We start from the raw sequence: 24419 nt of genomic DNA, 5'->3' as shown, positions 1-24419 counted from the left end.
AGCCTATGGCGAACGAAGTGGTACAAAAGGGGGTGGTGATGGACCGAGCATCTGAACCAATCAAACACTCACACCCAGTCAACAGATCTGGGTTTAATCCATCACCGTTCTTTAGCCCACTCTGCCACCCCAATTCAGACATGGCCATATGCAAATCAGTCTGACCCTGTGCCTCATGGGAACAGTCCAGCCCGAACTGCCAAGCCATGCCTTCCCTGGACCGGAAACAAGCTTCTGAGGACCGGTTTCTGGCATTTCAACCGTCTTCATCCCGACTTGCTTGAATCCAGTGGCAAAGTGAGCAAGGGACTCACGTCTGAGCATACCCTGCCAACTTATGGCGAACAAAGTGGTACAAAAGGGGATGGTGATGGACGGAGCATCTGAACCAATCAAACACTCACACCCACTCAACAGATCTAGGTTTAATCCATCACCGTTCTTTAGCCCACTCTGCCACCCCAGTTCAGACATGTCCGTATGCAAATCAGTCTGACCCTGTGCCTCATGGGAACAGTCCAGCCCGAACTGCCATGCCATGATTTCCCTGGACCGGAAACAAGCTTCCGAGGACCGGTTTCTGGCATTTCAGCCGTCTTCAGCCCGGCTTGCTTGAATCCAGTGGAAAAGTGAGCAAGGGACTCACGTCTGGGCATACCCTGCCAACTTATTGCGAACAAAGTGGTACAAAAGGGGGTGGTGATGGACAGAGCATCTGAACCAATCAAACACTCACACCCAGTCAACAGATCTGGGTTTAATCCATCACCGTCCTTTAGCCCACTCTGCCACCCCAGTTCAGACATGGCCATATGCAAATCAGTCTGACCCTGTGCCTCATGGGAACAGTCCAGTCCGAACTGCCAAGCCATGCCTTCCCTGGACCGGAAACAAGCTTCCGAGGACCGGTTTCTGGCATTTCAGCCGTCTTCAGCCCGGCTTGCTTGAATCCAGTGGAAAAGTGAGCAAGGGACTCACGTCTGGGCATACCCTGCCAACTTATTGCGAACAAAGTGGTACAAAAGGGGGTGGTGATGGACAGAGCATCTGAACCAATCAAACACTCACACCCAGTCAACAGATCTGGGTTTAATCCATCACCGTCCTTTAGCCCACTCTGCCACCCCAGTTCAGACATGGCCATATGCAAATCAGTCTGACCCTGTGCCTCATGGGAACAGTCCAGTCCGAACTGCCAAGCCATGCCTTCCCTGGACCGGAAACAAGCTTCCGAGGACCGGTTTCTGGCATTTCAGCCGTCTTCAGCCCAGCTTGCTTGAATCCAGTGGCACAGTGAGCAAGGGACTCACGTCTGAGCATACCCTGCCAACTTATGGCGAACAAAGTGGTACAAAAGGGGGTGGTGATGGACGGAGCATCTGAACCAATCAAACACTCACACCCTGTCATCAGATCTGGGTTTAATCCATCACCGTTCTTTAGCCCACTTTGCCACCCCAGTTCAGACATGGCCATTAGCAAATCAGTCTGACCCTGTGCCTCATGGGAACAGTCCAACCCGAACTGCTAAGTCATGCCTTCCCTGGACCGGAAACAAGCTTCCGAGGACTGTTTTCTGGCATTTCAGCCGTCTTCAGCCCGGCTTGCTTGAATCCAATGGCAAAGTGAGCAAGGGACTCACGTTTGAGCATACCCTGCCAACTTATGGCGAACAAAGTGGTACAAAAGGGGGTGGTGATGGACGGAGCATCTGAACCAATCAAACACTCACACCCAGTCAACAGATCTGAGTTTAATCCATCACCGTTCTTTAGCCCACTCTGCCACCCCAGTCCAGACATGGCCATATGCAAATCAGTCTGACCCTGTGCCTCATGGGAACAGTCCAGCCCGAACTGCCAAGCCATGCCTTTCCTGGACCGGAAACAAGCTTCCGAGGACCGGTTTCTGGCATTTCAGCCGTCTTCAGCCCGGCTTGCTTGAATCCAGTGGCAAAGTGAGCAAGGGACTCATGCAAGTTGGCATCCCCAACAGGGGTCAGGGGGGGAATGCCTTTTTAATTGCTTGCTCTGGCATCTTTGCTTACACTTTCCTCCCATTCCTCTTCTTCCAAGAGTTCTGAAAAAGATGAAGATCAAACCTTGCAAACTGATCCTCATCATTCCAGCGTGGCCACGTCAACACTGGTACACGGAACTGCTTTTCCTATTGCAGGTTCCTCACTTCAACCTTCCAGTTATTCTCGATCTCCCGACCATGAACCAGGGGCAGATACTACATCTGGACCTCAAGAGCCTCAAGAGCATTTGTAAGCTTGGCTCCTGAATACAATGACTTCAGACACTTAGAACATGTCTAGTGAATGATGCTATATCCAAGCCAAAGCGAGGGCGGACAGTACCGACACAACGTACCGCCTCAAGTGGAAGCGTTTCTGCGTCTAGTGCCATAGGGATAATTTACATTCATTGTCTTCCTCTCCAGAACAAATCCTACTTTACCTTCTGGCAAAATCAGGTTTGGCCACAGTTCAATAAATTTCACTTAGCAGCCATATTCTGTTACAGAAGATCATCGTCATCTTCACCTCTGTGGTCGTCTAGCGTATGTAAAGAGTTTCTCAAAGGACTTTTTTGAGTGTTCCCACCTGTAAGACCTCCACCACCAGCCTGGCAATTGAACACGGTTATTTAAGAGTTAATGAAAGCTCCTTTTGAACCAATTCACACTGCAGAAATCAAATTCCTATCATGGAAGTTGGCTTTACTACTTGCTTTGACCTCAGTCAGACAGGTCAGTGAAATACAGGCTTTTGTAATAAAGGAACCTTTCTTGAAGTTTAAGTCAGATGGAGTTCTGCTCCGTACAAATCCGAAGTTCATTCCCAAGGTGCCATTTGGTTTCCACCTGAACAACCCGGTGGTACTTAAAACTTTCTTCCCAAATCCTACGACATCGGCGGAGAGAACTATACATTCATTGGATGTAAACCGTTGCCTAAAGTTTTATTGGGATAGGTCAAAATCTTTTTGTAAGATCTCTCAATTATCTGTGGCTTGCAGTGCACCAAGGAAAGGTTTCCTGCTCTCCAAACAGATTGTTTCCAGGTGGATCGCAAGTGCAATACAATGTTGTCATCAAAAGGCAGGCAGACCTGCAAGAGTCCAAGCCCATTCCACGAGGTCAGTGTCAACATTCATCGCTTTATTTGCTGGAGTTTCACTTCTGGAAATTTGCCAGGCAGCAACATGGAAGAATAGACACGTTTTCACCCGACACTACTGTTTAGATTCAACAATTCTCAATGACAAGGCAGTGGGCCAGGCAGCACTTCAGCATCTGTTCCATTAAGGTGAGCCACACCTGGCTACCCTCCTATCTATTTTCAACTGTATCACATTTCCATATAGTAAGTGGTTATTGTCTTTAACGCTTATGGCAGTTCTTTCCTTTACTATTACTCGTGTGGTTATGTCTTTTATAATGTTTACTGATTGCTTGGAGGTTACACGGTTCAGATTCCTGTTAAGCTTCAAAACATGGTAAATGTGCTACCAATCTGCTTGCTACTCTGGTTGAAGCATGTTAATCTATGAAAGTTCCAATACTGGAGTAAGAAATAAGTTACTTACCTGTAACTATTGTTCTCCAGTATTGGAAGCTTTCATAGATTCACATGCAACCCACCCTTCTCCTCAGGGGGAAGCTCACCTTATATGTCTCAACACATGGTATATAGCACTAGTGCTAAAAAATCTCACGCCCTGAGCTTCCCTCAGGAGTGTTCTAGAGGGTGATCCATACTGATTGGTTGGGTCAAAATGTTAGTCCTTTTCTTTATAAGAACTATGATAGGCTGTTAAACTAAGAGCCCTAGGCCTTCTTTAGTCCATACCTATTAGTGTATTATGACTTTTTGATAGATACATCTGCCAGTGGATTCCTCACCTTGTGAATATCCCCTTGCGTCAGCAACATTTGGAAATTCTTTTTGTAGCTTTGCGCCGACGTGGACGACGTCATAGAGGCACGGCATCGCACGCGACTCCGCTGACGTCACCGACACTACAATAGGCCCACGCCGGCGTGATGACGTCAGTTCCCTTTTTTCCACGTCGTCGACGCTAACGGCTTCGGGGAATCTCAGTAGCTATCTAGTGACTTTGTTGCCTTTATCTTCGCTTTTCTGCTTCTTTGTTTCAACACGATGTCGACAAACAAGACTGGTTTGTAGCCCTGCAGGGAATGTGGGAAAATGATGTCCATCACGGACCCGCACGAGGACTGCATATGGTGTTTTAGTTCTGACCATGATGTGGATGGATGTTCATCTTGTTGGAAGATCAACCCGAAGGCCCTGCGGGAAAGAGAGACCAAACTTCTGGTGGCGAAGCTGAAGGGTGACAAGGGAAAAAAATCTTCGAGATCTCGTTTGAGAAGGGCGAGGGCGAGGTTGAGGTCTAAGTCAAGATCCAGATCTCAAGACATAAGAAGAAGAGACATGAGTCCCGGCGTCATTCCGGTAAGGAGTCGGACTCGAGGTCGAGGTCACCGAAGAAGGTGCGTTCCAAGGTGGTCACGCTGGATGTCTCGGATCAGGAAGGTGAGGCTTCGCCTTCGGAGTCGCAAGTTCAGTCGCCGACTCAGGCTTCGAATCCATCTCCGGCACCGTCCCCGGCCCGAGAGGAGGAAGAAGTTCCTGTGGATGAGGATTCTGCGCCGGTTGAAGAGCCGAATCCGAACCCTCCATAAGACCAGCCTGAGGGTCTTCAGCCACCTGTTCCAGCCCCAGGCCAGGACCCATCAGCGTTTTTAAACTCAATGTATGGTGTCTTTTCAAGGGCGTGGTGCCCCTCTGGCGCACCTTCGGGTCCCATGGGTTTTCTGGCCTTCAATTTAGGAGTCGCTCACTCCTATCCTCCGGCTCCGTTCATGCCGGCGCTGACGCCGCCATGGCAATACCTGGCTCAGCCGAGGTCGTCGACGCCGGTACTGGCGTCGCCCGCTCCAGATCGACCTTGAGGGCAACCCACTGGACCATCGGATTCGATACTGACGCCGGTTACGGCTCTGTCGGAGTCGTTGGTGGATCCGGCGGCGAGGCGTGTTAAGGAGGGGTCCAGGAGGGAGGCACAGCGCCTTATGGAGGAGCTGAGATATATGGAGTCGCATCCTGATATGGAGGAAGGTGAACTTGAGGATGACTGTTTTGAGGATCTAGCTGATGCTAGTGGCCTGGATTTTTCTCCAGAGTTGGAGTTACCATCCGGTTCTGATGCGCCTTCAAAGGACGGCCAGCCTTATCATGTGGTGATGAGAAAGGCAGCAGAACTTCTGCAATTGACTTTGCCAACAGTGGAGTTTAAGTCCAATCTTCTTACAGAAGTTTTACATTCGCCCAGCTCTGTGGTGGAACCATTGCTTCCGTTTAATGAGGCCTTAACGGAGCCTATTATGGAGGTTTGTAAAAAGCCTCTAACAGCACCGACGGTTTCCAAGAGTGTGGCGAGAAGGTACAGGGTTGCGCCTGAAGACCCTGCTTTTCTGACGTCTCATCCTTCTCCTGAGAGTCTGGTCATACAAGCAGCCTGTTCCAAAAAGACTGAGTGCGTTTCCTCAAGTGCATAGTGATAAGGATGCCAAGAAACAAGATCAGGTGGCTAAAAAGACCTCCTCCTCCTCTGCGAGTATGGCGTTGAAGTCAACTAATGCCACTTGCCTTATGGGGAAGTATGTACATGCCCTTATGGATAAAATGCGTTCTTTGGCTCCTAAGATCCCTGATGACTGCAGGAAGGATTTTGAGGAGGTGTTATCAGACGCACAGGCAGCGGCACGTCAAGTGATACAAAGTGGACTGGACACTGCAGATTCGGTGGCACGTATCATGGGCACTGCGGTTGCCACAAGGAGATCGGCTTGGCTGAAAACTTCAACCTTTTCAGCAGATGTTCAAGCTGCTTTGCTGGATCTGCCGTTCGATGGATCTGTTCTCTTTGGCAAAAAGGCTGATACAGCCTTAGAAAGATTTAGGGACAGTAGGGCTACTGCCAAATCTTTAGGGCTTCAAATCAGAGGTTCTACAGCCAAGAGGTTCAGAGGTTTTGGAGGCTCTTCCTTTCGCAACTATCGGCAAGGTCAGCAGCAGCAGCAGCAGCAGAATACCTTGTACAGGTCATATACCAACCCCCCAGCCCCAGAAAAGCAGCCCTAGATCTGCCATTCAGGATCATGTGGGTCCTGTGGGGGGGTCGGCTTACCTACTTTCTACGGGATTGGGAATCAGTTACATCAGATCTTTGGGTTCTCAATCTCGTAGAAAATGGGTATTCCCTTCCCTTTCGGGAATTCCCTCCAAATTACCCTCCTTGCCAAGGTTTTTGCACGGAGGAACATCTGTTACTTCTACAGGAGGAAGTGCAGACACTTTTAAGAAAGGGTGCGATAGAGGTGGTCCCAGAGCAGGAAAGGGGTCAGGGATGCTACTCCCGGTATTTTCTGATACCCAAAAAGGATGGCAGGCTTCGTCCAATCCTGGATCTCAGGATCTTGAATCTCTATCTGAAACAAGAGAAATTCAAGATGTTCACCCTTGCACAGGTTCTTCAAGCGCTGCTGGAAGAAGACCGGATGGTGTCGCTCGACTTGCATGATGCGTATTTCCACATCCCAATCCTGAAGTCGCACAGGAAGTATCTCTGTTTTACGGTGGGATTGCAACACTATCAGTTTGCGGTCCTTCCTTTTGGAATTACTACTGCGCCTCGAGTCTTCACCAAGGTGATGGCGGTGGTGGCAGCACATCTCAGAATGTCGGGGATTCCAGTATTCCCTTATTTGGACGACTGGCTGATCAAGGCAGAGTCGTCAGAGAAAGTGCTCCAGCATCTGCAGGACACAACTCAGTTGTACTGGTTGGGTTTTTCAATAAATGTACCCAAGTCTCACCTGGTGCCCTCCGAGCGCAACCTGTTCATAGGTGCTGTACTGGACACGACTGTATGTCGTGCATTCCCTCCACCTCAAAGGATTAGCGACATACAGGAAATGATTCCTTTATTCTACAATGGAGCGGTCGTTCCAGTCCTTAAGGTCCTTCGCCTGCTTGGTCTGATGGCTTCCTGCATTCTGTTGGTCAACCATGCACGCTGGCACATGAGGGCGCTCCAGTGGTGCCTCCGCAGGCAGTGGTTTCAACACAACGGAGATCTCAGGAAGTGGGTGAGGATCTCCAGAGAAACTACGGCAGATCTGTCTTGGTAGAGTGTGGAAGGCAATCTGTCTCAGGGAAAGCCTTTTCATCTACCTCCTCCGGTGGCCACAGTGATAACGGATGCATCCACTCTAGGGTGGGGTGCTCATCTGGGGGATCTGGAGGTCAAGGGTCTTTGGTCTCCAGAGGAAAGGTTGCTTCACATCAACCTTCTGGAATTGCGGGTGATACGTTTGGCGCTCAAGGCCTTCCTCCCTTCCCTTCGCGGTCTGTAGGTGCAAGTCCTGACGGACAACACGACCGTGATGTGATATATCAACAAGCAGGGAGGAGTGGGGTCGCAGTGTCTCTGCAGGGAGGCTCTGCGCCTCTGGTCCTGGGTCCAGGACCATCAGATTTGTCTGATGGCAAATCTGGCCGGAGTTCTGAACGTACGAGCAGATAGTCTCAGCCGGCAGTTCTCGGCCGACCACGAGTGGAGGCTTCACCCGGAGGTGGTTTGTCACGTCTTTTGGACGTGGGGGACCCCTTTAGGTGGACCTGTTCGCCACTTGCGAGAATGCTCACTGCCCGTCATTCTGCAGTCTCCAGTATCCGATGCAAGGAGCCTTGGGGGACGCGTTTTAGTTGAATTGGGGAAGACAACTCCTTTACGCGTTTCCTTCCATAACTTTGATTCCTCGGGTTTTGAGGAAGATTCGGCAAGACCGGGCCCAAGTTATATTGGTCGCCCAGGAGTGGCCAAGAAAGGTGTGGTACACGGATCTTCTCCACTTCTCCTCTTGCCCGCCGCTCCGTCTCCCGTTCAGGGCAGATCTCCTCTCTCAAATGGAGGAGCAGGTTCTACACCCCTACCTCCAGACATTACACCTTCATGCCTGGAGATTGAATGGGGCAACCTGAATTCCTTTTCTCTCCCACACGATGTGGTGGATTTCATATTATCGGCTAGACGTGACTCCACTAAATCCATTTATTCTTACAGATGATCTAAATTTGTCTCTTGGTGTGGGGAGAAGTCTGTTGACCATTTGAAAGCCCATTTATCTGATATCCTACAGTTTGCTCTTTCTTTGGCGCAGCAAGGGTTTGCTGTTGCTACGGTAAAGGGTTATCTATCTGCATTGTCGGCATTTCTCTGTTTGCCGGACCAGCCGTCTCTTTTCAAATCACCGGTGGTTTTGAGGTTTCTGAAAGGCCTCACAAATAAGTTCCCTCCTACTCCTTTCATTGTACCTCAGTGGAACTTAAATCTTGCCTTAACATACTTGATGGGTTCTCCCTTCGAACCCTTGCACAAGTGTCCCATGAGACTTTTGTCTTTTAAGACAGTCTTCCTGGTTGCGATTACCTCGGCAAGGAGGGTAAGTGAGCTTCAAGCTCTTAGTTCCAAGCCTCCCTTCTTGACCATTCATGCTGAACGAATGTTTCTCAGGACCAGGGCTGCTTTTCTCCCTAAGGTGGTGACTCCCTTCCACCTAGGTCAATCTATTACCCTTCCTACCTTTTATCCTCCCCCCTCACCCTTCCAAGGAGGAGGAGAGACTACACCGTCTGGACCCCAAGAGGGTGGTGAGTTTTTATCTTGATAGAACTAAAGAATATTGAATGGATGACCAACTCTTCGTTGGGTTTGCTGGCTGCAAGAAAGAAAGAGCGATACATAAAAGGACTCTTTCAAGATGGATCATCCTCTGTATAAAGATCTGCTACTCTTTGGCCGGTAAGGATCCTCCAGATGGTATAAGAGATCACTCTACTAGAGCTAAGTCTACAACATCTGCACTTTCAAGAGGTGTGCCAGTTGAGGACATTTGTAGAGCGGCGACTTGGGCCTCCCTCCACACTTTCGCAAAGCATTATTGCTTGGACACTGAGGTGAGGAGGGACGGCCACTTTGCGCGCTCTGTCCTCCAGGATTTTCTTTTGTAGAGGAGTGGACACCCTCCTCCGGGAGTGGGGACTGCTGTGGGACTCTATTCACAAGGTGAGGAATCCACTGGCAGATGTATCTATCAGAAGAACAAGTTAGTCACCTTCGGTAACGCTTTTTCTGGTAGATACAGTATCTGCCTGTGGATTCCTCACTGACCCGCCCGCCTCCCCATTGTCCACTCTTCTATACCAGAGTTACTGTAATGTATTTACTTTATTGTCAAGGAGTTGTTTATTGCAAATGTTTTATTGCATTTGCTTCACACTGTGTGTGTTACCTTGACATTTGTGTACTGTGTATACTGTGTATATTTCTACTGTCGTTGGTCCGTCCGTGTGCCTCGAGGGCACGGACAAAAGGGCGGAACTGACGTCATCACGCCGGCGTGGGCCTATTGTAGTGTCGGTGACGTCAGCCGAGTCGCGTGCGATGCCGTGCCTGTATGACGTCGTCCACGCGAAGCTACAAAAAGAATTTCCGAATGTTGCTGACGCAAGGGGATATTCACAAGGTGAGGAATCCACAGGCAGATACTGTATCTACGAGAAAGCATTACCAAAGGTAAGTAACTTGTTCATTTAGGTCTACTACTACTACTACTACTACTTTAGTTACCCTGGACTCCCATCATGACAACGGGAAATGATTCAAGCAAGTTAATCCATGAAAGCTTCCAATACTGGAGAACTACAGTTACAGGTAAGTAACTTATTTCTTTTTGTACAGGAAGTTGCCCCTTCATGCACAAAAACAATCCTGCCTATAAGACAGACACCCTTGCTCCTTGGTGCATGATTACCTGAGTTGGTGCTGGCTGTACATAGTGTACCAGCGCTAGGAGACAGTAGAAATGTGCTATATCTTTATAAATATGGCGAATGTCTGCTGTCTTCCTTTCATGCAATGCAGTGCAGCAAGTTGCCTTGCTGAACTGTGTGAAATGTATGTAAATCTGTATGTAAAACCCAGTGCAGTAACCAGCTAAGCAGACTATAATCATAAGAAATACCATAAATGGGGCCCACAGAGCTGTTCAAAGCTGCTTGTGACTGAAAAACCATAAAAAATAGTTTATGCGTCTGTGTCTCTCACACCTTATCATCCAACGCACTGCTGCATGCTGCAACCCATAGCGTGATAACCACACCTCGGTGGTCATCATGCACAACATGAAAACACCTCCTACATTGGATAACAAAACAAGAACAGCACACACACCATCACACACCGCCCTAAAGCGTGTAGCTTGCTGCCAATGTAGGTAAGCACCTCAGTGCCACACTTAGGGGTGGTAAGCGCCATACAAATGAGAAATGCAATGCAATACAATAAGCACTTTACCAATGGACAATACAATTCAATATTCAACACTTTCATTGGCAAGATTTGTTTTAATCCTCCTAAAATCTTTGTTTCCATTACGCTTCAGAATTAATAAACAAAATGTACTGCTGAAATATGTTGAAATATGTGTACAGTTCATTTTCAGGTATATTAAATTTTTTGTGAATTGGAATCAAAGTTTCTTCCTACAGTATTTCTTTTTGCACTGCCTGTACATAATGTGACTGGAATCGTAAGATTGTGCTGCCATGGAACTATGCGATTCTACGGCTGCTGCGTTTTGAGTAAACGATGACAAAATAATGAAGTGATACTATAAAAGTTGTGGAGCATTAATACACAACATTTGTGTTTTCTTGCTACAAAAATTAGTCGAACCTGCCACAGGAACAGGTACTCTTTTAAAGGAATGGTACTGGCCCTTCTCCAACTGCTGCCAGCGCAGCAAAGGTGAAAAATAATGGTAATACAAATAATTTATTACTGTTTTATTCTTCACTTTCACCAGCCCAAGCAGTGTTTGGGGACCAGGTGCTGCTGACTAGCTGCAGGAGAGTGGTCCTCACTCTAGTTTAGAGTGTGCATGTCACTTTGGCCAGGCGTCTTGCTTCAGCCAGCCTGACATGCACACTTCAAAGCTCCCCAACCAGCTGTTTCAGCCTGCTGGGTGGAGAGTAGGCACTGGCTCCGAGTTTTGAGGCAGCCCGCTCCAACCAGTCCTGATGCTGCTCCCATGCTGCCTGACATTATCAGTTAACAACAACAAGCATGCCAATACTGACAGAAGATCAACAAACTACTTCCTCAAATCACACATGACACTCATTGTGATTGAAAAGAAAACACATGTATTTGTTCTTTGGTTTCCAAAAGGAAATTTTATGATCCAATTTTGTCAAGCAATCTTATTTGTTTGAACAATATTCTATTAATCAATTTTTCATAGACCACAGACAATTACACCAAATAACATCACAGACATAACATGTATTACATATAGTGTTATTCAAATGTTTTGGACATCACTAGACATTGAAATAACAACACAGTTATGCTAAAATGAACAACAATAGAGCAAGCTGGGATTCCAAATAAAATTCACATGCAACATAGGAAAAAGACATAAATGCAATGCAAACTGGTGGGGGCGGTGGGGTAGAAAAAGAACAGAACGGTTGGAGAGTATTTATGGAAAATACACATATTAATTTCTTCAACTCAACCCTAGTCTGAACTTTAGCCAAACAGTGTGATATTCGGTTAACTCAGGTAATTTCTTCTGTGAAATATAAAACAGTTTTTTTGTTTTCATTAAATGGTTAACCTGATCATGAATGCATGTTCACTCATTTGGCCAAAACCATGGTCAACGTGCTTCGAACCCCTACATACTTTGGGGGGGTTCTCCTCAGGACTTTAAACCAAAACAGCTAAAAGCAAGAAAGAAAAAGTGAGAAGTGCTTGTGTTATCACTTGCAACACCAAATTTACATACCACACATTTCATATGAACTGCAACTGTGATTTACCTTCTGCAAGATTATCCAATCTCCAGACCAAAAATCTAAATTTCTTGGCGAGACCCAGTGGGTATTGGCTTCAGTTCATTGTTTTATGTGCTTACTTTAGGCTCACTAGTTTTCTCCCTGTGTTACCTCCCCACTACACTTCCCACAACAGTAAATTGGCACTTGACTGTAGAAATTCCAAGGTTCAGGTTTCTTAGTCCTGGATTGTGAGAGATCCCAGGTAGGGGGAACTGATTTGTACCTTGTGGCGAAACTGTGAAACATAGCCAAAACTCAAGTATTAACTTCCAATTAGTACATCATGTTCTGTTCTACTGTCACACAGACAAAAAGCACATTCAGAAGGTGAGTCTGAAACCTTATGATTTAGGTGTACATTGTGGATGTAGATTTGTGGATGTAGATTTGTGGATGTAGATTTCTAAAGTATAAAGATAGCTATCTGGTTTGAGACCAAACATTGGAGAACTCTGAAAGCATCTGTCATGTGCTGTAACTACCCCTTAGGCCCATTTAAAACATCTGGTGAAAAGTGACAGCAATGTCGTCAAACTAGGTGCTTCAGTGTTGTATTTTTCCTCCTGTTCTTCAACTTCTACATGTTTCTTGGAAAATGCACCATGTTAATTGTGTCTGTGACTGTCCTTACCTTTTCAATCATTTACCTTTTGTTCCACATAAGTGTAGTCTCTTTCGCTTTTTCAATAAAGGAATACCAGGTCTTTTTTTTTAGGCTGCCTTATTTAGTAAATGGGCGGGGTCCTTGAACAGTTAATTTATATTAACTTTGTTTTCCAGGGCGCGATTGCAGGTCTCCTGGAGAGCTGCTTAATGGCGAAGTTCATTTAAAGGTCATCGAAGCAACTGGTGAACTAGATACCAAATTTGGTTCCACTGCAACATTTACTTGCAATACAGGGTAAGTGTCCCATTGAAAAGGATTGCTTGTGTCCTCTAACTAGTAATTTCTACTTACTGTTACTTGACCCCAGAAGTTTATATGGTTCGTATATTTTCAGTCCCACCATTTGCATTTCTTTCCTTGGAGTCCAATGTGAAGGAGGCATTAAAAAATACAATGTTTTTTTAACTCTCCTACTATAAGGGTGCGCTAATTCTAAACCCATGTACAAAAACGTTGTTGTTATTCTGAAGAGGATAGACCTGCAAACATGTGTTATGGGAAAGGTATTGATGACCGGCAGTACCCGTTGGGTAGCATGTATTTGGAGGACAAAACTGTGTCTGCTTGTGGCACCCCAACATTTTTACACAGGTTAGACCCGCCAACTTCCCAGGCAGCTTTGAGAGTGAGAGCCTCAGAGGGGATGCCCTATAATTGGGTAGATATGCATAGATCTGGTAGCAGACTTCAAATATTCTTGTGTGGTGAGCCCAATAAGTGCAGGCGGGGGTCAATTGCGGATATGGTATAGATGATTCACCAGAAGAGTGCTTTTATTAGCCTGTTTGATAGTCTTTCGGTGTAATTTAATATTGTTCTCACTAAAAGTGTTGTAATCCTGCAATCCAGCATGATATCCCTTTAACTACAAGGCGTCACCAGGTAGAATCTTGGGTGACTAAGATTCCTGAAGGGACAGTTGGTGAAGGATATTTGATTTATGCGCGGTCTATAAGGTTGGCTTCAATTGGATGCAAGAAAGGACTTAAACCTAAAAGTGTTGGAACACTTCTTAACAAGTGGCGACGAGGAAAGCGTCCATGAAGCGAGCTGGTTGTCTTCTAAACTTTACACTCCTTCTGAGAACATGGCCCCACTCCTGTTCTCCAACCTCCTCACCCCATGTTTTGCCACCGCTACCAGAAGATCTTTCCCTCTCGTGAAGACCTCCACATTTCTCCCCATCCACCATCACCACATTCTTTTAGACTTCCACAATGCTTTTGGGTCCCATACATTTGGACTCACCCTTGGGACACCTGATGGGTTTTTTGATTAAAAACATCTCACCAGTCCGTCACGTATGCAGATGTGTACAATGTTTGTCATCAGAACGTTTTTTATACTTGTCTAGATTGGCTATTACTTTTCTGGCTACAACAGGTTCACTGCCCTTCCTTGGGCACGACCACATTGGATCAATTTACCTCTCAAGAGATGAGAGATTTAATCAATGATTTGTCTATTGTTCATTTCTGCACTGCTCTTTATGCCCTTCAAGCAAATTGTCCAGTAGAAAAGATTAATCAACTGGTGAGGGCTAGTGTGCTTGGACAACAAGATACAAGGGGGCACATGCATCACACTTTTTTCCGTTCGCAAACGGCCCGTTTGAGAATGGAAAAAGGCCTTTTCAGATGCATGTACCTTATTTTCATTCGTAATTTAGGTAATCACAATTTTTTGTAATTACCTAAATTGAGAATGCATTTAGGGAATCGCAATTTGCGAATACCTATTTACCAATGCATGTAGCATTTCCTAAATGCAAACTGGGCATTTAGGAAATGCTAATTACAATCAACTTCAAGTTTATGGTAATTTGTGCATGGTGTGAAAAATGCACACAATTGCAGTTTTCAAAGTAACATGTAGCGCGCACATGCCCTTAGGGCATGTGTGTGCTTCACATGTGCACACTAACCTTTTTTGGGTGGGTGCTTCAGGGGGGTTTTAGGTTCCCGGGCACCCTTGGATTTATTTTTATTTATTTATTTATTTTTATAATTTATTAAGCGCGGCGAATACCCATGGGCGTCTCGGCGCTGAATGATTCCGTTATTTCCCTAGTGGCTCATAGAAAATGTCTTAGATTACTGATCAAACAACCAGGTTTTTAGTAGTTTACGGAACTGCAGAAGTGAAGGAGACGTCTTAATGCAGTGTGGCAAGGTATTCCATAACTTAGATGCCGCAACCAGAAAGCGACGATCTCCCTAAGAGTCTGTCTTGGATCGAGGGACCACTAGTTGGTTCAAAGTGGTCGATCGGAGCAGTCTGGTTGGTTTATAAGGTGTCAACTGTTCCTTAAAAAAGTGGGGAGCCTGATCATGCAGTGCTTTGTACACTATGCATAAAGATTTAAATTTTATTCGGTTGCGGATCGTTAGCCAGTGATATTTCTTGATGGTGTCAGAAATTGGAGAGAATTTGGGTGTTCCCGAAAGAAGCCGTGCTGCTGCATTCTGCAATGACTGAAGCTTGTTTATTATCCTGGCTTGGGCATTTAGAAATAGCCCATTGCAGTAATCAAGAGATGTTAAAACCAGGGAGCTGATCAGGGTTTTTGCGGCAGTATCAGGAAGAAATGGAAGAATTTTCCTGATCAATTTTAATTTATGATGGGCTGTTGCCGCTACCTTATTCGCGTGTGCCATAAAATTTAGGTCCACATCGAATGTTACTCCCAGGTTCCTAAGTGCTGGCCTAGGCGGGTCTCCCATGGCTTATGGCCACCAGGTTGACGACCAATCAGGTCGAAGGGGTCCAAAAATAAGCACCTCTGTCTTATCGGAGTTTAGCTTAAGGCAATTAGATGCCATCCACTCACTGATTGCAAGCATTCCGTGTTGAAATCGGTCTGCCACCTCTGGTCCATTGTCTTTAATGGCCAACACCAGTTGGGTATCATCAGCGTAGGAGGTTACGCTCATCCCATATGCTTTGATGACATTAGCAAGGTCCGACACATAGATATTGAATAGTGTCGGACTTAGGGATGAGCCTTGAGGAACCCCACATGGTAGTGACAGTTTGGCGGATTGATATGGGCCCAGAGTGACTGCCTGTGATCTGTCAGCTAGGAAGGATGCAATCAGGTTACTCGCTAAAAGATGAATGCCCATCTTTTCGACACGGTCGACAAGAGTCTTATGGTCGACCATGTCGAGGCCGCCGATAGGTCTAACAGAACTGGGACTGCTGTCCCACCTTGATCTCGAATTGTCCTGATATCGTCCGCAGCCTTGATTAAGGCGGTTTCAGTGCCATGGTGTCTTCGAAAGCCAAATTGTGATTCGTCCAGTAGGTGGTGTGTCTCCAGGAACTCAACCAACTGTTGGTTCATGGCCTTTTCAATCACTTTGGCTAGGAATGGTAGGCTCGCAATAGGTCTGTAGTTCTTTGGATCTGTCTTGTCCAAGCTTGCTTTCTTCAGCAGAGGCTTCACGATCGTATTCTTTAAGGAATCAGGAAAGATTCCAGAGCCTAGTATAGAGTTACAGACTAAGGTGATAACCGGGATAAGTGTGTCCATCACAGGTGGAAGAACTGAAAAAGGGCACGGATCCAATATTGATCCGGTCTTGATAGAAGATACTATATTTTTAGTTTGGTCTATAGTCAGCGGTTTAAAACTAGCCAGATCTTTGTCAGGTGCCAGATTGGGGGAGGCTGAGTTTATAGGGTTTGAGGAAAAAGCCTGATAGATATCGTTAACTTTGGAGAAAAAGAATTTAGCCAGTGCGTCACAAAAGGATTGAGAAGCAGTCGGAGTGAGATCAGGTGCATTACCTGACAATGTTCTCGTGATGTCGTACAATTTCCTACTTGGCTTTGTCGATTTTTTCCCAGAAAAAAGTTTTTTTTGCTTCCGTAATCATCACTTTGTATACAGAGAGTGACTCTTTGTATTTCGCCTTCTCCTCTGGGGCGTAATTTCTCCGCCACTGCCTTTCCCTGCTTCTGTTAAGCTGTTTTTGTCTCCTTAGCTCCTCGTTGTACCATGGAGCTGAAGGGGTGATTCTATTCTTGGAAACTTTTTTTATGGGTACTAAGGTGTTAGTGGCGTGTCTTAGCCAGTCATGAAATTGTTGAGTGGCGATGTTAGGGTCGGAGGAAAGCAATGGACAAGTACTGTCCAGTAAGGTAGTTAGTTCAGTCTGGTTTATGTTTCACAATTTGCAATTACCAATTTGGTAATCGCAATGTGCGAAGGCATTACCATTTATTCTTACGGGCCTGTGGGCCCATAGGAATGAATGGAGTCACATTAGCTAATAGTGATACACAATTCCTGAATCGCTATTAGCTAATAAGAAGGAATCAACATTTTTATTGCGACTCCGGCATGCATATGCATTTGCTGTTACCAAATAGCTATTCCTTAAAAATCAATATTTGGTAATCGCAAATTTAGATGTTGACGCATGTTCCCCAAGATACTTAGTTGCCTTCTGGCTGGGTGTTATAGTGGATAGCATGTCCCCAATCCTTTAGTGCGCTGAGGGAAGTGGTAGGCTAAAAAGAAAATGTTTTCATTGCTATAATCTTAATATTATTTTGTAAATGTTCTAAACATAAAACTTCTTGATGATCATGTTGTGCTTCTGTATGCTGTGTTATTCCAGTTGCTCAGTCTGCCCTCATTCTTTTCGGAAGATTTTCTGTCTTATAATTCTCTTGTTTAGCCACTTTAAAACAAGGGACTGTATAGAGGTCTTCATGTCTTACATGATCTTAGCATACTAAGGCACTTCTTCAACACAAATCTCAGTTTTTGTGAGCCTCTTTAACAGGTGGCAGATTAGGAGTTTATTGGGACCTTGTCTGCAGCTGTAGTTGTGTTTTTTTCTTGAGGCAGGTTTGGCGCACCCAGCTCTGTCACTGTTTAATCTAAGAAATAATTGTATCTGATAGAGACTTCCTACTGCAGATTATTTAACTTTGAATTTCCCAGGCATCAGGCTGGATCCGGAAACTTTTGCTGAGCAATACCCCTTGATCGCCATCTGGTGGCTCCATTCGGCTCCGCGTGACATCAGCGTCATTAGTGTCAGTTATGACATCACTGTAACAATATCGGCGCCACCCAGACGCGTGGACATCAGTTCTTTTCTTTTCGCACCAGTTAACCACCAATCCGGGAAGAGCTACACCTCCGTTGCTTTTGGTCAGGCGCTTCCTCAACATTTTGTCAACTCCCAGATTTGTTTTCTATAGAGGAAGTCATTGAGGAAGACCGGATTTAAGCTGTGCGAGACTTGTCCCCGCATGATGTCGCTCACTGATCCCCATCTTGTCTGCCTCTGGTGTGTGTGTGTTCGACCACCATCCGAAGTCGTGCTCGGACTATCGGGCCATGGCTCCTATGACTTAACGGGAGCAGGCCTTGAAACTCATTGTGGCGCAACAGGCAACACTGTCAAGCGAGACTCCACAAAGGTCCCGGTCTCGATTGAGGAAGAGGAGGTTGCAGGACTGCTCTTGGAGCCCAAAGTCATCTTCATCCCACTCGAGGTCATTGGGACACTTGGGAAAGAGGCAAAAGATGAAGTCCAAGCAGACTTCATCTTCACCTCAACTGTCGTCTGTCGACAAAGCAGGTAAAGAGCACTGATGCTTTAGGCATGGTTCCAGGGAGCTGGAGCCAGGGTTGACTTTGCGCCTCCCTTCTTTTACAGGAGCTAGAGCCACCCCTGCTCAGATCAAAGAGTTCTACCAGGCCATGAGGTGCGTTTTGGAACGGGCCAACCCCTTTGAGCCTTCAGGCCCTGTGGGGTCGGAAGGGGCCCCATCTGATTCAACGCAGCCGGCTCTGGCCACGGCGCCGGTGGGGCCTCAAAGATCTGATAACAGATCTGGGTCAATGCCAGTCGTGTCACTGCAACCTCCCCCGGCGTCAGACCCGAAGTCGGTTCCAGCCCCATCCTTATCCCCGACAACAATGAGTCAGAACAACGCCGCTCAACGCCGATTCCAACATCGATTGAACCATGGGTTCAATGTAGTTGCTTGAATACTTTGTAGACGTGTTAGGCCCAGGAGCGGAATGGGAGTGGCCTATGGACTGGATACTCCTTCAGATACTGGCATGAACTCTCCGCCACCTGTGGCTATGGAGGAGGGGGCATTTTATGCCATGGTCAATAAATGGGCAGCCGAGGACCTTGGACTGTTGCTGTCCTCAGTGGAGGTCAGGACTAATCTCCTGACTAAAGTGCTTCAGCCTACGACTTCCACCTCAGAACCTCTTTTGCCCTTTAATGAGGCACTTACTGATTTTCTTCTAGGCATGTGGTCCAAGCTGTTGTGAATAGGACAATCGCCCACCACCATCGCCCAACTCTGGGTCACCAAAAGTTCCTTCAGATAGGGAATCAAGGCAACGGAAGGGCTTTCCAGCTGCGTCAGCCCTATGCCAGCCACTGTCCTGTGCAGGTTTCCTAAGACGGGTGGGGATATGGACGTGGTTCAGTCCGGCGTAGGAATGGAAGCCAGAAGTCATTGGTCATTATGCCCTTGGCAGCCGCTGCCTCCGAGCACTCCTAGTCTGACTCTGCAAGACCACACCACTCCAGCTGGTGGGAGAACCCATCATCATCCCCCCTACTGGAGGTCCATAGCATTGGACAAGTGGGTCTTGCAAATCATTCAAGAGGGATATTCTTTGTCTTTCCTTTCTTTTTCTCCTCCCATTTGGCTAAATCAGGAACGGCTGATGGAGGATCATGTAAAATTGCTCAAGGAGGAAGTTACAGCTCTCTTGGTAAGGGAGCTATAGAAAGTGTCCCAGTTTCAGAAGTTGGCAGTGGCTATTATTCCCACAAATTTCTGATTCTGAAGAAGAAAAAAAGGGTTACAGCCTATTTTAGATCTTCGGACCCCAAATTGCTTCCTCAAGAAGGAGAAATTAAAGATGCTCACTCTACGTCAGGTCTTGTCTGCCCAAGACCAAGAAGACTGGACCTACAGGATGTATATTTTCAGTTTAAGGTAGGCTGCAAGCACTTTTAGTTTACCATTCTCCCCTTCGACCATACCAGTGCCCCTTGGGTGTTCACCAGGGTGATGGCGGTGGTTGCAGCTCATTTGCGCAGGTTAGGGGTGTCAGTCTTCCCCTACCGCAATGACTGGCTGTTGAAGGCGTCCTTGCCTCAGGCTGTTGTCACCCGCCTTCAGACTACGGCGAACCTCATTCATTCATTGGGATTCTCTATAAACGTGACGAAGTCACACCTGACTCCTTATGAGACGCTCTCTTTCATCAAAGCTGTTCTGGACAGAGTGCAGTTTTGGGTCTATCCTCCCGAGCAGAGAGTCTAGGATATTCCGGTTATGATACCGATGTTTCACCCTCTATCCTGAATTTCGGTGAGACTGACTCTCAGGCTTTTGGGCCTCATGGTTTCCTGCATCTTGTTAGTAAAGCTTTCCAGGTGGCCTATGGGGGCTCAGCAGAGGGACCTGAAGTTCCAGTGGGCACAGCATCAGCATCTGCAGCGGTGGTTGACAAATCGCGATTAGGTCAATGGCAGACACCTCTCCCTTCCCCAACCAGATCTCACAGTCGTGACAGATGTGTCACTTATGGAATGGGGCGGCCATCTGGGATAGGTAGACGTTAGTGGACACTGTTTTCCGGCGGAGTCGGGGCTCCACATAAATTTGTTGGCAATGTGGGCGATTCGATTGGCACTGAAAGCATTTCTTCTCTCTGTCAAAGAGAAGCTAGTGTTGATGTTCACGGACAACACCACCACCATGTGGTACTGCAACAAGCAGGGCGGGTTGGGGTTGTGGACCCTTGTCGAGAGGCCCTGCATCTCTGGACATAGCTGCAACAGCAGAGTATTACCCTGGTGGTTCAAGACCTGGCAGGTTCTCTGAATGCTAGGGCAGGCAAACTGTGCTGTCCATGCCTAGCGGATCATGAATGGCGTTTTTTATCAGAGGTGGAGCAAGGTCTCGTTCATCAGTGGGGAGAAACTTTGGTTAGATTTGTTCGCCTCCAAAGAGAACACACAGTGTCAGCAATACTGCACTCTGAAGTTTCCAAGGCAGCTATCGCTCAGCTATGCCTTTCAGTGCGAGTGGACCTCAGGCCTGCTGTACACCTTTCTGCCCATACCACTCCTGCCCATGGTTCTGAAGAAGATCAGGAGTGACTAGGCCCAAGTCATTCTTGTGGCTCCGGACTGGGCGAGGAGCATCTGGTATCCAGAGCTTCTGAAGATGAGCATGAATACCTGGCAAACTACCGTTCCTAGCGCCAAGATGCCCACGGGCATTTGTTGCGCTTTACAAATACATAAATCAAATCAATCAAATCAATCCTCTGATCAGGCTGCCCTTCTGGAGGATCTTCTGTCACAGCAGCAGGGGAGGGTTCTCCACCCAAACCGGTCAACTCTGCACCTCTATGCGTGGAGATTGAGCGGCACCAGTTGATGGCTTTTGAACTCCCTCCTGAAGTATGTAACATTATGGTGGCCAGGAGTCTCTCCATTAGGACGGTACATGTCTGCCATTGGCAGAAATTTGTATTGTACTGTACAGAAAGATCTATTGACCCTCTTTCTGCTTCTGTTTCCACTGTTCTTTTATTTGTACATCAAGCAGGGCTCAACTTTGGGAATGATCAAGGGTTACCTTTCTGCTCGGTCTGCTTTTTTGCGGCTGCCAGACCAGCCCTCTCTCTTTAAGTCTCCGATTGTACATAGGTTTTTAGAAGGCCTGCTCAGTAGTTTCCATCCACACCCTTTGTTATACCAAAGTAGGACATTAATTTGGTCCTCTCCTACCTAATGTGTGCTCCCTTCAAGCCTTTACATAACTGTCCCCTCTGGCTGTTGACCATCAAAACAGCCTTTTTAGTGGCGATTACATCTGCCCAGAGGGTGAGTGAGTTGCAGACGTTATCTTGCATGCCTCCCTATCTGATGAATTTTCCAGACAAAGTGGTGCTTCGCACCAGGTCTTCTTTTTTACTAAAGGTTGTGACCCCATTACATCTGAATGAATTCATTTCGTTGCTCACCTTCTCTGCTCTCCCGCATCCCTCTAAAGAGGAGGAGCATCTCCACCGAAAGGACCCACAAAGAGCGTTGTCATTCTACCTTGACCGTACAAAAGAGTTCCAGGTGGACAACCAACTGTTTGTGGGGTACGTGGCAGCTAAAAAAGGAAGGGCAGGGCAAAAAAGGACCATCGCTCGCTGGGTCGTTCTCTGCATAAAGATCTGCTAGGCCCTGGCAAAGAAGCAGCCCCCTGAGGTATTAAGGGACCATTCAAACAGGGGGAAGGCTGCGACTACGGCCTTGGCTCGGGTGCCCCAGTCCTGGACATCGGTCAGGCAGCAACATGGGCATTTTTGCACATGTTTGCCAAACACTACTGCCTGGTTCGCACGGATGGGCATTTTGCCCATTCGGTCCCGCAGGACTTCCTAGTTTTAAGTATAGGTCCCTAATCCATCACTGGGATGATATGGCTTGCGAATCTAATTCAAAGGTAAGGAATCTGCAGCTAGGAGTCTCTATCAGATAAACAAGTTACTTACCTTCAATAACTCATTATCTGGTAGAGACTCTATCTAGCTTTTAATTCTCTAGAGCCCCACCAATGCCTGCCTGCTTTGAGGGCTAATGTTGTAGGGTTAGGGTTGCTCTCCTTTTCAGGGCCCTCGTTTTGCACACAGCTCCGTCAGTTACTTCGTGGCTCTGAGCTTCTGGTGTGGAAAAAATGAAAAGTACTGATGTCCTGGTTGGCGCCTATATAGGTACTGCTCTAACGATGCTGACGACGTCACGTGGAGCCAAGTGGAGCCACCTGATGGCGCGCGCAAGGGGTATTGCTCAGCAAAAGTTTCCGGAACCAGCAAGAAATCTGTGAAATTCAAAGGTAGGGAATCTACAGCTAGGTAGAGTCTCTACCAGATAATGCATTACAAAAGGTAAGTAACTTGTTCTTTCTGTCCACTAATATTATCTGCTGCCTCTTTTTCTTGCATTCTTTTTACTGCTTGCTTTACCCATGATCTAGCTGATTGAGTGCACTGCCATAGTGTTGGTCACTGTTTAATAGACAAGCTCTTCTTATTTAGTAGGTAGAAGTGTAGGACATATTCTCTTCCCAGCTTTCCTAATATCAGTGTCATTTTCTGTCCTGATTTCAACTTTCTCCATACATTAGGTCATTGTTGGTGTCACCTTAAGCTGCCATAATTTTTTGGATTTTCACATTGTGCCTTAGGGCCATCGCTGTTTGTGAAGTGCCTTTTACATGGCTAAAGAAAATCAAAAAATATTCCACATTGCTGTGTACTTTTTTGTGCTGGCAGCCACACTGTACAACTGTGCCTATTACACTGAATTGTCCAGGAGGACATTAACATCTGCATTTGTTTTTACTTGAACAGCTGGTTGCTAAATGCCCATTGGCATGGCAAAGTCATCTACTAATTCTAGATGGCAGTTGCCATCATGTAAAATTTCTGCACATCTGCTTTCAAAAATATCTTCCACAGTGCAGACATTTCTTTACCTGTTTGTGAGCAAGTAGCTACTCGGGCCGTCCGTTCCATACTGTTAGAAAAATGCTCTGGAGGCTTGTATAGGGGTTGTTAAGTTGGTTTGGTATCTTTATTCTTTACACAGTCAGGTTCATATAGCCCAATGAGTCTTGGGTAGATACACCTGGTCCCAAGCTTAGGATTTTCAACAGTAAAAGCCAGGAAACTTGCAAAACAAAAGGTAAACAGGGAAACACAGTCCACATCCACCGATAGTTGTTCTCTCCCTCTCTTGCTGGTCTTTCCTCAGCCTTGCTTCTACTCCTCTTAAAGGAGGGAGAAAGGGGTGCCGGCAATGGAGTTCACGGGAACCAAATAAAGAAAAGAATGAAAAGGACAAAATCAGGTCTCACTCTCGGTACTAATAACAAGGAAGAGTGCTCCCATCACCTGTGCTCCCTAATGTGTGGTGCCTAGGTGCCAGGGGAAATTCAGTGTTTTGGGGTGGTGTGGCCCTTAATCCCCACCCATCAGCCCCTAAAAGAAAAGAACCCTGTTTGGGGCACTTGCCTGGACCCACGACCCTCCTGGGCCATGGGGGTGGAAGTCACAGCCTCTGTTTCAGGGCTGCACTTGATCGCGTTGCTCCTAGAGCGGTATTCTGTCTGCTGCGCCTTCTCGCTGGCTGGAATCGTTTCTTGAGTCACCTCCCTCTCGTCGACTTCACTTCTTTCCTTCTTCTGCTCAGGTGTGTTGCGTGGCATCCTCATATCCTCCAAGGTCCTGTCTGGCCATTCTCTGATTGGTGGGAGGCTGTCAGTATCCTGTTGGACTGCTATACCGTCGACTCTGTTTCCTGTTTGCCACATGGTGACTGCCATGTTTAAAGGTCGGGTGATTCCGGTGTTGTGGGAGGGGAACCCTTACACTGCCTCCCTTCCAGGAATAGACGTGGGGTCCATTCAGAAATCGGGACAGCGGGAATGGAAGTCCCAGTTTGTCTGCAGATTTCCTGGAGGTGCATGGTACGAAAGGAGAAGAGCTGCAAAGCAAGGAACCAACCGAATACTTTAGGGTTGGAGTCTTTGTCCTGGGACAACCTAGTCAAGGGGCATGATCAGTCAACAAAAGAAACTGTCGTCCTAGCAGGTAATATTGGAGGGCCTCAATGGCCCATTTGATAGCCAAACATTTTTTCTCTATGGTGGCATATCGTGTCTCCCTAGGAAACAGTTTGCGGC

General features: G+C 46.8%; 1 protein-coding gene across 7 annotated transcripts in view; it reads left to right on the top strand.

Annotated features, from left to right (window-relative positions):
• LOC147712726 (membrane cofactor protein-like) overlaps positions 1-24419 on the top strand; it is a 629516-nt gene that overhangs the window by 178916 nt on the left and 426181 nt on the right. For all 7 annotated transcript variants that reach the window (XM_086923383.1, XM_086923385.1, XM_086923386.1 and 4 more), the window contains exon 3: positions 12782-12902. In XM_086923383.1, the coding sequence (XP_086779509.1) occupies positions 12782-12902 (121 nt within the window). The remainder of the gene's footprint in view (positions 1-12781; positions 12903-24419) is intronic.

Source organism: Lissotriton vulgaris, chromosome 5 (assembly GCF_964263255.1).
Source record: "Lissotriton vulgaris chromosome 5, aLisVul1.2, whole genome shotgun sequence".
Lineage (NCBI taxonomy): Eukaryota > Metazoa > Chordata > Amphibia > Caudata > Salamandridae > Lissotriton > Lissotriton vulgaris.
This window is presented reverse-complemented; position numbering and strand designations above follow the sequence as displayed.